The 13,552-nt window shown below is 37.9% G+C and overlaps 1 protein-coding gene across 8 annotated transcripts in view; it reads left to right on the top strand.

The window, feature by feature from the left end:
• Positions 1 to 13,552, top strand: part of LOC106867275 (dynein regulatory complex subunit 6) — a 153,056-nt gene that overhangs the window by 87,783 nt on the left and 51,721 nt on the right. For all 8 annotated transcript variants that reach the window (XM_014912110.2, XM_014912105.2, XM_014912108.2 and 5 more), the window contains 4 exons: positions 1,675 to 1,775; positions 2,140 to 2,269; positions 7,201 to 7,299; positions 11,808 to 11,922. In XM_014912110.2, coding sequence (XP_014767596.1) covers positions 1,675 to 1,775; positions 2,140 to 2,269; positions 7,201 to 7,299; positions 11,808 to 11,922 — 445 coding nt within the window. The remainder of the gene's footprint in view (positions 1 to 1,674; positions 1,776 to 2,139; positions 2,270 to 7,200; positions 7,300 to 11,807; positions 11,923 to 13,552) is intronic.

Here is a 13,552-nt window from a genome sequence, read left to right as displayed (position 1 = left end):
TGGTACAGAACTGATGAGCTCTTCCCTTCTTTAAGTTCCCTCCAATGTTCATTTGCCCACTCCCCTATGCTCCTTGCTGTTTCGCCTATGAACTTGAGGAAGGGAAGAGCTCATCAGTTCTGTACCAGCACGCTGAGCAAGAACATGGAGGCTCATTCAACAACATAGAAATTAAGAGACAGAGAAGACAAATAGAGAATAAAGAGAGTACTTATGTAAAAGAAATTTATATTATATAGGTGCAGGAGTGGCTGTGTGGTAAGTAGCTTGCTTACCAACCACATGGTTCCGAGTTCAGTCCCACTGCATGGCACCTTGGGCAAGTGTCTTCTACTATAGTCTCGAGCCAACCAAAGCTTTATGAGTGGATTTGGTAGACAGAAACTGAAAGAAGCCCGTCGTATATATGTATATGTGTATATATATGTGTGTTTGTGTGTCTGTGTTTGTTCCCCCAACATCGCTTGACAACCGATGCTGGTGTGTTTACGTTCCCGTAACTTAGTGGTTCAGCAAAAGAGACCGATAGAATAAGTACTAGGCTTACAAAGAATAAGTATTGGGGTCGATTTGTTCGACTAAAGGCAGTGCTCCAGCATGGTTGCAGTCAAATGACTGAAACAAGTAAAAGAGTAAAAGAGAGTATTATTACTTTTCAGTAATATCTAACCTTGCTTTCCATTGAATTTTATGAAATATGAATGAAAGGTCTACAGCTACCTAGAAGGTATAGTCTGCTAACAAGAACTGGGGGGAAGGCATTTGCTTCTGGCATGTCATGGTTGCATCTTGAGTAACCTGAATCCCTCTATGTTGCCATTTTGGTGCTCCTCTCTTGTTGTTATTTCTTTTTTGCTGTATACTGTATATGTATACATGTGCATGCATATGTATATATGTATGTATGCATTTATGTCTATATACATAGGTGCAGGAATTGCTATGTGGTAAGAAGCTTGCTTCCCAACCACATGGTTCCAGGTTCAATCCTTTGAAGGATAGAGGGCAAAGTTGACTTCTATGTGATTTGAGCTCAGAATGGAAAGAGCCAGAACAAATACTAATAATAACAGATTTTAATTTAGACAGAAGGTCGTTAGTTTGGTTATGGCAGTGGTGATGGGTTAACAATTGATTATATCAACCAGACTACTAAACTGGTACTTTATTTTATTGACCCTGGTGAGGTGAAAGAGGAATTGAGTTTGACAGGATTTAAGCTCAAAACATAAAGAACAAGAAATGCTTGTTTCAGGTTTTGGCACAAGGCCAGCAATTTCAGGGAGAGGCTAAGTTGATTACTTCGACTCTTGTGCTCAACTGAAGCTTTTTTTATTGACCACGAAAGGATGAAAGCAAAGTTGACCATGGCAGCATTTGAACCCAGAACATAACGATGGACAAAATGCCGCTGAGCATTTTGCCCAATGCGCTAATGATTCTGCCAGCTTTCTAGCTTCAACAGCAGGAACTACTGCAAAGCATTTTGTTCAACACTGTAACAGTTTTGCCAGTCCATCACTCTTAATATTAATTTTTTTGTCTTTTACCATTTAAAAAAAAACTTTATTGTTTTTATTGTTGTTATACATACATATTCTTGTGTGTGTGTGTGGTGTGGTGTGTGTATATATATATATATATCCATAAATACTTTTTCTCCCTCTTTTACAGGATGACCATCTACTTCTCATAGCTCGGCGTTGTCATATCTTACTTTACCTTAATATTTCTCACACACTTATAACTGATACAGCTTTAAGAATAATTGCTCGGTATGATTAATTAATTGTTAATCCTTTTAATATTTGGGTTATTTTCGTTTTTTGTTTATTTTGTTGGGGGTTAAAAGTCTGAAAAATTATTTTCTGTATCTCTTTTCTGCTCTCTTTGTGAACATAATTATATTGACATTTAAACAAACTATATTTGACTTTTATTGACCAATGTTCAAGTTTTCCTTAACATATTCAGCAAACTCTGATTTTGTGTTTATACCTTCTCAATATAATTTACAACTAGAGTTCAAGGAATAGAGGTTATTTCCATGCAAAGTATGAAACAAAATTTCATTGATGTTAAATTTACTTGCATTATTTATTTTCCCCTTGTCTCCTTATCCACTTTTTTTTTTTTAAGGTATCTCAGTAACTTACTTTGCTTAAGTTTGGCATATTGCAGAAGGTTCACAGACAGAGGAATGACTTACCTGGCACAAGGAGAATGCTGTAAGAATTTAGAACATTTAGATCTTTCAAATTGTCTTCAGGTATTTAATATATATTTGCATTTTATTTTGAATTTTTTAAAATTAATTCGTTAGTTATATGTGTATGCACATATATGAGTGTATTAATAAGTGTGTGCATGTTCTTATGTATGCATGATGGGTACAAACACTGCTGAAAAATCAAGAAATTTGTTTTACAATTGTAGGCTTCCATGTTTAATCCATGTGGTACCTTGGGCAAGTGTTTTCTTCTATAGCTCTGGTTCTATCCAAGCCTTATGAGTGAAGAGGATAAATCGAAGTGACATTGAACTGTAACTGCAATTCAAGAAGTCAGCTCTGTCACAAACAGTATCATGCTGAGCCTGCCTGAAGGTACATATGCCTGTGGTATATTCAGCCACTTACAGTAGAGTTGGTAATTCAGTTGATCAAACAAACAGAATATGCATCACGGAAGCTGACTAAATGTGCATGCTTAGGTAAGGTGGGTGCATGCTTGTATTTACTTAAGAGGTGAGCCAAAACTTTTGCAATATTTGCATATGTGCTAGTCTGCAATGTGTGTATCATGTAACTGAAGCAGTTCAAGCTGTGGAAGGTACCCGCTAAGGTCGGTAGTATTGTGATAGTTGGTACACCAAGAAAGACATGTTCAGTCTCCAGTATCAGGTCTCTGTTTATGCAACCTATCTAGGTAGATCATACAGGTCACAAATTTGTGATCTGTGTAGTCAGCAACTTTGAGCTGTGCCCCACAGAATACTCTATCTCAATATGACCTGGATGAATGTGATGCTGTTTGCTCATGTCTATACTGACACATTCATGAGATACAGTCAGTACCTTCAGCCATTTGAAAATGACTGAACAAGCTTGCAAGGCTTTTACATTCCTTACCCTATCTCTTAGCCCAACACAATCCAGGTATGCATCCAAGATCATATTCCAATCGTCCATAAGCAGTAAAGAGTGGATTGTTCCCAGGAAAACTGAACACCTGAAGAAATCTGGCTACCCTGCTCCAGATCAGACATAAATAGCAACTAGTCTAAAGGCACCACCTTCACCACTGTTCATGTCCAAGATCATCAGCTTACCATCTGAGTTAAGGAAGATCAACTGTATCTCAAGGCCCAGGGTTTTCCAAAACATCACCACCACCCCACTTCCACATTCTGGGCGAAGTAAGAGGTGTGGAGATCTTGAAATTACCAAAAATGTGTGTGTTAGAAATACTGGTCTTGCTGATGGCTATCACATCCAAACCTAGGGATCTTAATTCTTTGTGCATGCATCTCTGCTTCTAGAGTGACCTCAGGTCATGTGCCTTTATGTATCACACTCTGAGATTCACCATGTTAAGTGAAATATAAAGAGGAAAAGGAAATGGGTTACTTGGACATTGGCTGACTCTGTCTCCTTGAAGTTTTCAGCTTTCTATGGAAAACTCTTTAGGAGTCTGTTCTTGGCTCTTACGTTCGGACTTCTCACATCATTAGGCAAAGTCTCCTTCAATATTTTATGTCTCAAAGTCCAGCCTTGTTATTTTCAAATTGTGTAGCATTTTGAAAGTGCTGACCCCCCCGCTTTGTTTCATGTTTTCCATTTGGGTTTTAGATTTGTTTTTATTAGTTATATTAGTTATATTGATTATATATCAGTTTTAGATTTGTGTTTAATATTAGCAGAAAGTTTGTGGGTGGGTGTGTTTTGTTAATGTGTTTGCATTTCAGTCTACTGTGTGTGATTTTTTTTTTGTTAATATCGGTAGTGGTGGTGGTGAAGTTGTGAATTTGTTAGTGTTTGGTATGGGTGTAGTTTTAGTGATGCCATCATAACTCATTCATAGCAGGGGTATCTTTTAAAAATATTTTTTGTCTTTTGGATTTGCTTAGCTGTCCATACTCACAAAATGAAATTTCCATGTTGGAAAAATCCAATACAGGAGGGAGTGGAGATACGTTTACATGTGTGTGCTTGAGAAAGTTGGAAAGAGGGGGAGGAAGAATAACAAAGAGTTTGGTTGGATATTTTCCTGTAATCGTGGGTGTCATTTGTTGCTGTTGTTGGTGCTGGTGCTGCTGCTCTTGTTCGTGTTTCTTTGATATTGTACACTGTTTCTGCCATTGGGGTTGTGATGTTGATAGCAGAGTGGGGGTCTCTTCTCTCATGCTTTTTGTTGTGGACAGAGAGCTCTGAAGCAGTCTTCTGTACCATTCAGTTGGCATCTTAGCTTTCTGCCCTCAACTGCAATATGTAGATTCACTCCATCAGGCTTAGGTTTAGGATCATTTCAATCTCCTGGTCCAGACCACAATGCCTCCATTTATTTTATTTCATGGAGAGTATTGCTAAAGTGATGTAAGCTATCAACCACCAGATATCCAACTCTGGTGGCATTTTCTGTCTTGATAAGGACATGACATCCTCCTCCATCAACAAGTTGGGAAGAGGAAAAACTCCTTGTTGCATCTGGGGGCTTTAGAATGCTTCAACTTGAAGGCTTTGCTCTTGAGGAGGACCTACACACTCCCAAACTGCCTTGCCCTGGTGACATTTTCTTTGTCTGTCCATATTTCTTTCAGGTCTTGTTCCACCAGAGCATGTATCACTGCTTTTAGGACTTGAGTTTTAGAACATACACAGAGATACACTACCATCTTCAGTGTGCTTCCCACCAAAACCTCAGCTGGGATGGCAGTTTATGCAGTTCTCCCATTCAGCTTCATAAGTTGTTTCACCTGTGCCAGGTGGTCTTCTTTCTTGTTAAGTACAAGATTTCTAGGTGATTTTGCTGTCATCACAGTCCTTGATGACACTTTTATTGTGGTTGCTGATGCTGATGTTACTGTTGTAATTACTATTGCTATCGTTGTTGTTGTTGCTGCTGCTGTTGTTACTGTTGTTATTGCAACTGGTGTCACTATTGCTTTGTTGTTAAGAATACCATGACCATTGTTGTTGTTGTTAGCTTTTACTCTCTCATGAAGATGGTTGTAATATAAGATTTTCTTGCTATCTCCTCGTTAAAACCTTTAGTGGGTGTTAACAATGCTATAATTCCCCCCCCCCCAAAAAAAAATACACTGACAAAAGCTAAAAATATTGCAGTAGAGCTCTTTACAACATGATTTGGCAGTCCCTACTCTTCACCTAGTAAATAAGTATGTCCTTATGTAAGGTACTAACAAAAATTAAAGAGAGTAAACAAATTATTTCCAACAAGATTCTACAAACCTTCAGGAGCCAATGCAACACACATGTAAAGATGATGATGATGATGATGATGATGATGATCCTTTCTACTATAGGTAAAAAAACCTGAAATATGGAGAAGGAGGATAGTTGATTACATCAACCCCAATGTTTCACTGGTACTTAATTTAGTGAAACACTGGGGTCGATGTAATCAACTATCCCCCTCCCCCAAATTTCAGGTCTTGTGCCTATAGTAGAAAGGATTATTATTATTATTATTATCGTTTTGTTTACATGTGTGTTGCATTGACTCCTGAAGTTTTGTTGAATTTTGTTGGAAATAATAAGAATAATCCTTTCTACAATAGGCACATGGCCTAAAATTTGGGGGAGGGGACTAGTCGATCACATCGACCCCAGTGTTTCACTGGTACTTATTTCATCAACCCCAAAAGGATGCAAAGCCGAGTCAACCTCAGTGGAATTTGAACTCAGAACATAGCAGCAGACTGCTAAGCATCTCGTCCAGTGTGCTAACAATTCTGCCAGCTCACTGCCTTGGAAATAATAATAATAATAATAATAATAATAATAGAAAGACATGTATGATAATCGATGTAGCATGTCCCAGTGATAACAGGATCAAAGAGAAAGAAGAAAAACTGAACAACTATGATGATTCGAAGTGAAAAATACATAAGTAGTGGTCAATGAGGAGAGTAGATGTGATACCAATAGTAATTGATGCACCTGGAAGTATCAGTACTCAACTACCAACATGGTTCAAAAAGATTGGTACAAATGCAAAGGTAGAACATCGATAAAAATCAGCATCGCCTGGAACTTTTTCACAGGGTTCTTGAAGCACAACCAGTAAACAAATGTCATCTTTGTCTGCTGGCTGTGGACAGCTGACACTTTCCATCATACCCAGCAAAATAAGCTGTGAGTTTGCATCAAATAATAATAATAATCTCTTCTACTAAAGGCACAAGGCCTGAAATTATGGGGGAGGGGACTAGTCAATTACATCAACCCCAGTGCTTCACTGGTACTTAATTTATCACCCCTAAAAGGATGAAAGGCAAAGTCGACCTCAGCAGAATTTTAACTCAAGACATAAAGACAGATGAAATGTCGCTAAGCATTTTGCCCAGTGTGCTAAAGATTCTGCCAGCTCATCCCCATAGTAGTAGTAGTAGTAATAGTAATAATGGTTTCAAATTTTGTCACAAGGACAGTAATTTTGGGGGAGGGTATGAGTCAATTACATTGACCCCAGTGTTCAACTGGTACTTATTTCATCGGCCCTGAAAGAATGAAAGGTATAGTTAACCTCAGCAGAACTTGAACTCAGAATGTAAAAACAGACTAAATGCTACTAATCATTTTGTCCACCATGCTAACTGAAGTATCTCTATGTGCAAGTAATACCAGCAAATTTTTTTCTTCAAGTTTTTCCCTAGCATGGGTTTACTCATATCTCTTTTCCCTCTGCAACAACAGCAGTAGTAACATAGTAACAGCAGTAACAATTACAATAACTAATACTATTATTAGTGATAGTGGTAGTGGTGGTGATGGTGGGTAATGGTGGTGGGTGTCAGCATCATCGGTATCGGTCTGTTAGGCAGTAGCAACCCATTAAAAAAAAGTTTACTAAAAACATCATATGAACAACAATTTTTATTTTATTATTATGTTCTAACATGGTCTTGGTAGCTCATTTTGAAAATAAATTCAAAAATAATTTCATCAAATATTTTCAGTTAACTCCTGAAGGATTCATGCAAATTTTCAACAAGTGTGATAATCTTAAAGTCTTTATTGTTGATGAATTCCCAACTTTAACGGACCAATGCATCCAGGTAAGGTAAATTTCATATAGGTACCCTCACTTAACACTTTCATAATCATATTTCTTATGAAACTCAACCTCTATGTGTTTCAATTAATTTCACATGGAAAGCTTTAAAAAATTGTTTTAAAGTTTAAAATATAGAAAACAATATATTATCTTGTTTTATAAATCACATTTATGTATATTACCAGATTATTAATAGCATGTTTTTCAAGATATACATGGATTCGTATGGATTTTCTGAAGCCTTAATCTCATCATCATCATCACCATCACTTTTTAACATTTGTTTTTCATGCTGGCATGGGTTGAATGGCTTGAGAGGAGCCAATGAGCTGGAAGATTGCACAAAGCTCTAATGTTTACTTTGGAATGTTTTCTACTACTGGATGCCATTCCTAACATCAACCACTTCACAGAGTATACTGGGTGCTTTTTACATGGTACTGGAACAAATGAGATAACCTCACAAAACAAGATCCCTCAACTGAGGAGTGTAGTATTAAGGGAGGTGATTATGCCAAGTGATGAGAAATTAAAGTATGATAGAAGGATAGAAATAGAGGAGATACATGGCAACCCCTGTTGGAAAAGGAGAGAAGAAGATGGTGCAGAGGTGTTAGGACATATCCTTAGGTTACATGAAGGTGAACAACAGAGAACTGGTCCAGAGGAATGGACAAGGTGAATGGGTAGGTAAGATCGTAAAAGTGTGCAAGGAGAGTGACAAATGGATAGAAGGGGTAGAAGAGAATGGTAAACTTGAGTGGAGGTGTGATCAATGGTGAATATCAATTCAGAGGATGAAAGGTGGAAGAAATAAGTTTGGGTCAGGTAGGTGATAGGTAGCAGTACAGGTAATGTGATATGTGGGCAGTGTTCAAGAGATGCACAGCACCAGGGACAAGGTGAGCGGTACATAAGATGATGAACATAAGCAGTAGGGGCTGTCATTGGCCAAATGAAAGAGTGAAAGTGAAGGAGGTATTCAGTGGAGGATAAGATGGTAGGGGATGATATTGAGAATGTGAAATACAAAGTAAGTGGCTGTCATATAGTTACAGTGGCTGAGTGAATAATGCCATAGTCAGAAGATGGCTGTTATGAAGATGAGCTCTGGGGAAAAGACACTTAGCATGTTGACAAATGCTAAGTAGAGCAGTTTATTGTGGACTAAATACTTCATTGAGTCAGGGGCATAGATGTAAGCAGTATATTTTTAAAGCCTCATTTGTGCTGAGATGGATGGGTTTTCTTGAACACAGCAATTGGCCAATCATCCCCAGCCTTTGTCACCTCCTCTCTGAGGCCCAACATCCAGAGGTCAGCCTTCACTACTTTGTTCAACATCTTCCTGGGTCTATCTCTTCCATGAGTTCCATCCACATTCCCTATACCTGTTATGTGTCCACAGATTACCCTGGGTATACCATATGGAATTCCTACCTACACATTTTCTAAATATTGAACGGAGCCATTTTCCTGAAGAGATTTGTGGTTTGTCTGTTTTCCAGCTTACTTTTATCTTTGCTAAGTTAATTTACCTTTAGGTCCTTTAATTACATGTTTTACTTCTACACCTGGAATTTCATTTTTAATTCTACTTCAGATTCAGCTCTATGAGCAAAGTCATCAGCACAGAGGAACTCCCTTGGGCAACCAGTCTTTAACTCTTTTGTTATGGCTTAGAGAATAATGATATATAGAAGGGGACTGAGAACCAAACACTGGAGAACTCCTTCCTGCACTCATTTCATTATTGTACTCATCTCCAACTTTCACCTTACAGAAAGTACCCTTGTACATGGTTTGGATAGCTCTAATCAGTCATCTACTCCTAGTATCCACAGTGATCACCTATCAAAGGCTTTCTCCATGTTGACAAATGCTAAGTAGAGCAGCCATTACCTTACTGGATAGCATCAGTAGTGTTTCTCTCTTGCACAAAACCAAACTGCATCACATCTAGGTTAACTCTCTTCCTAATTATTTGTGCAATAACCCTTGCCATAACTTTCCTGATCTGGTCTAGCAATTCAATACTTCTGTAATTATTTATCTTTAAGGCATTTCCTTTACCCTTGTAACAGTAGATATAATGTTTCTATGCCTGTCGTTGGATGTGATACCTTCTTGTACTACTTGATAAACTACTCAGGTGACTTGGCTATATCCCACTCTGCCAGATATTGTAGGCATCTCAGTTATGATTTCTGGCGGACCAGGAACTTTTCCTGTTTTCATATTCTTAATTTCTTTATCAATCATACAGTTGTCAGCTCAAATAGCTGGTTCCTTTGCTGGATTCACATTAAGAAGACTTCCTTACCCTATGCATTCTCCACATTTAGCATCCTGTCATAGTGGCACTTCCATAGCATCTTTCAAAATCACTCAGTGCAAGTGTATCATCATTTATCTGCATGTACTTCCCTCCTACGACATCATAATTTTCTTTGACACACTGTCTTGTAACCTGAAACAGCTCACACCTCTGGTCTTAGTGCCACTGATATTGGCAAATCTCTTCCTTCATGCTTTTCTCCTTGCCTAGCTTCTCTTCAAACTACTTGGTATATTTCTCTGCTATCCCCATACTTCCTATCCTTCCATGTCTGTCTCTTCACATTTATGGCTGTCTACTTCACTGTTCTACTGCCACATCATCCTTGGTCTGGTTTGAACTTTGTACCAACTGCAGATTTGATGTCACCCTCAGTAGGTTGTTTCATAAGAATTTCTAGTTACCCTCTATGTTGTACTTCTCTATCTCCTCCACCTTTTTGTTAAAAATCTCTATATCTCTGATTATCCAATGGATCTTAAAGATTCCAAACCTTCCTTTTCCAAACCGTTTTGTAGCTCTGAGTCCTTCTACTACTTTGGTTTGAAGTCACTAGCTTTAATTTACTGTATATCTTTAAAAAAATGTGCTGCACCAATGTACTGTGATGAACTTTCTGAGATTGTTCATTATCAGTTTCTGATACCGCACTGTATATATTGTCAAGATACAGTTCTTACAACTGTAAGAACTGTGTATCTTTGCCTCATGTAGGCAAAGCTCACTACTGTAAGGGGCAGAGATACTATTGTGTAATTAATGAGTGCTTCATCAGCTTGTGTCAATGAATTTAAGTTTGTAGAAAAATATGGTGGAGAAAGAAGACACATTAGTTACTAACTTCAAATCAAAGTAGTAGAGGTAGAATTCCCAAGTTATTGGACCTCCAGTCTATAGGTCATGATCTCAAGCCTACTGCATGTGTTTTGTTGGGTCTTTTGGATGCAATACATGGATGATGCTTCCCAACTACATGGTTCTGAGTTCAGTCCCACAGCATGGCACCTTGAGCAAGTACCTTCTACTGTAGTCTCAGGCCAACCAAGGCCTTGTGAGTGGATTTGATCAGAGTGAAACTGAAAGAAGCCCATTGTGTATGTGTGTGTGTGAGTATATATCTATACATACAGACAGACAGATAGACAGATAGACAGATAGATATCCTTTCCTTAAATAAATATAAAATGTTTGTGAGTTTTGTTCCTGTTTACAACACATTCAGCCCAGCTTAATCCATAGTAACCTTTCAGCACGACCAGGCCTAACCTGTGACAAGTGATTTTATCTGATGGGTGTTTTTGTCAACTGGGGTCAATTTAGTGGTATTTTCTGTTTTTTTTCTTTTTGTTACAGGTAACCAGTTCACCAGGTCACCAATTCAGTGTTATCATTCACAGGTGTTCTTTTGTTTGGTGGGGGTACTATTTTAGGGCTAATGCATAACAATCTTTGGAGAGCTGCATGCATTCATAAACCTCACTGTATTTGTTTTCCCTCTTGCTTGTTTTGAAAGATGCTGCAATGATTCTTAGTCTTGCTGGTCCCAGGAAATCAAAATCCTCTGCATATTATTACACAGTATGTGACTATATCAGTATTTAGCAGCATTTTGATTATCATATTCACAGATAAAAAGTAAGGATTAACATGCAGTTTAAATGTTGTTCATGATATTTATATAATGTAAAAATGATGCATAGAACATACCTATAACTTTTTCACAGTCTCTAAACCTATTTTGCCTCAGCAACTCATGTTTAACATTGTCACCTGAGTTTCTTCTCAGCAAAGCATCCATCACCAGGCTGTATACGGATTTTAGATTAACAAAATTTAAAGAATAGTTTACAACTTCACAACATATATGTGACCTAAACTAACATATCTCACACATCAAATGCATCCCTATGGATTTTTTGACTATACTATCTGACAGCAATCTACTCCAGCTGCATTCAGAAATGCTCATGCTGTCACTAGAAAATCTTATATAACTAAGTGCCTGTGTTTATGAAATTATCGGATTTCATTATTTTCACTTCCAATTTATTTTCACTTTTTTACAACATTAAACTGTATGTTAACCAAAGTACCATTTCTTTTTTGTACCTCTTCTGCATCTACATGGGGTCTTTATTTAATTTTTTTTTTGTTTTTCTCTTTATCTGAAGAGTATCTTACTTCATTGTTCCAAACTAGAACACATCTCCTTCCTTGGTTCTCCACTACTCACTGATGCAGCATTCCAGAAGTTTCCCAAAACACTGAAAATTATCAAACTTGAAGGTATTTAGCTTTATTATTATTTTGGTTTGGCTCAGGTTCAGTCTTATTCCTGGTAGGATTTATGTAGGTAGTGGATTACTACCTGTAACCTTAGGTATCCACAAGTTTTCAGCTGTCTTTCAAGTGTTAAAAACCCTCCTGATAATCCATGCTGTCCCAAAGAGACAGACTTTCTGTAGGAGCTCTACTGGGCATTCTATTTCAATTTCTTTCAACCATTTGTCTATATCTTTGCTTACTGTTTCCAATGCATCAATTATTATAGGTATAACCTTTATTGTTCTCATGCTCCAAATTCTTCCTATTTCAAATTTTAAGGGATTGTATTTTTTTGTTTTTCATACTCTTTCTTTACGATCCTAGAATCAAACAGGCATGGTGAGTTGATCAGTAAGCAACTTCACTTTTCCTTATCTATCATTGTAATTTCTAGTCTTTTATTTTCTAACTTCTTGTCCATTTTGTCCCACAAAATCTTACATTCCTCTGACTCCAGTACATTTTTGACTCGGTGATTGTACCATATGCTTACAGCTTCAAATTCTTATTTCTGGCACAGTTTCCAGTGTAAAATTTTACAACTTGGTTGAGCCTCCATTTCTTATATTCTTCCTGAGCCTCCGTTTCTTATATTCTTCCTCCACATGTATTCCACTGTCTCATTCCAAAGTTATTATAACTACTACTATTATGATGATCATCATCATCATTATAGAAACAAGCTCAGATTTGGTCTTAATCCTGGTAGGATTTATGTGGGTAGCAGGTTACTACCCACAACCTTATGTATCCACACGTTTTTGACAGTCCTTCAAGTGCTTAGAATCCTCCTGATAATCTTTGCTTTCCGTAGGAGGCATTCTATTTCAATCTATTTCAGCCATTTGTCTATATCTTGGCAAAACCTCTTTTTTCATCCCATATTCTCTTCACTCAATTCATGAAGCCTCTTTTATTTGGCTTATTTGGCATCTTTTTCCCATTTCATTCTCTTTCTTTTACACTTTTGACTACGATTTTGGTCCTGATCAATAGCTTGATGATGACCTGCTGGGGATTGATCAGTTGCCTACCATGCGCGACAACTTCACTGTTAACAGTTCCAGTTGTGGTTATTATTTGATTTTGACATCACTCATTTAGAGGTAGTATTTGTAAGGTGTACAATCACTGATATTTTTATCATAACACCATCACCAGATGGGTTGCTAACCAAGACTCTGAGAGTTCACATCTGCCCTTGTGTACACTGTTTTTAGTGCCAGTTACATTCAATCCAGTGTTTTATATCTTTGTATTTGACATTTTCACTCGACGAGTGACAGGGACCTTCTCTTTGTGGCTGGAGACTTCAACGGTCATGTCGGACGTCGTGCTGGGGGCTTCCATGGCATACATGGAGGCTATGGCTTCGGTTCCCGCAACGAGGAGGGAACCAGACTGCTGGAGTTCTGTGATGCAACCAATCTTATGGTCTGCAATACCAACTTCAGGAAACCTGCCAGTCACCTAGTCACCTACCGCTCCGGCAGACACTCTAGCCAAATCGACTACATCCTCGCCAGAAATAGGGAAAGAGGGCGGCTTATAAATGCCAAAACCTACCCTGGCGAAGAATGTACCCCACAAC

This window comes from Octopus bimaculoides, chromosome 20, assembly GCF_001194135.2.
Source record: "Octopus bimaculoides isolate UCB-OBI-ISO-001 chromosome 20, ASM119413v2, whole genome shotgun sequence".
NCBI lineage: Eukaryota > Metazoa > Mollusca > Cephalopoda > Octopoda > Octopodidae > Octopus > Octopus bimaculoides.
Note: the sequence above shows the minus strand (reverse complement) of the source record. Positions and strands in the feature narration are given on the sequence as shown.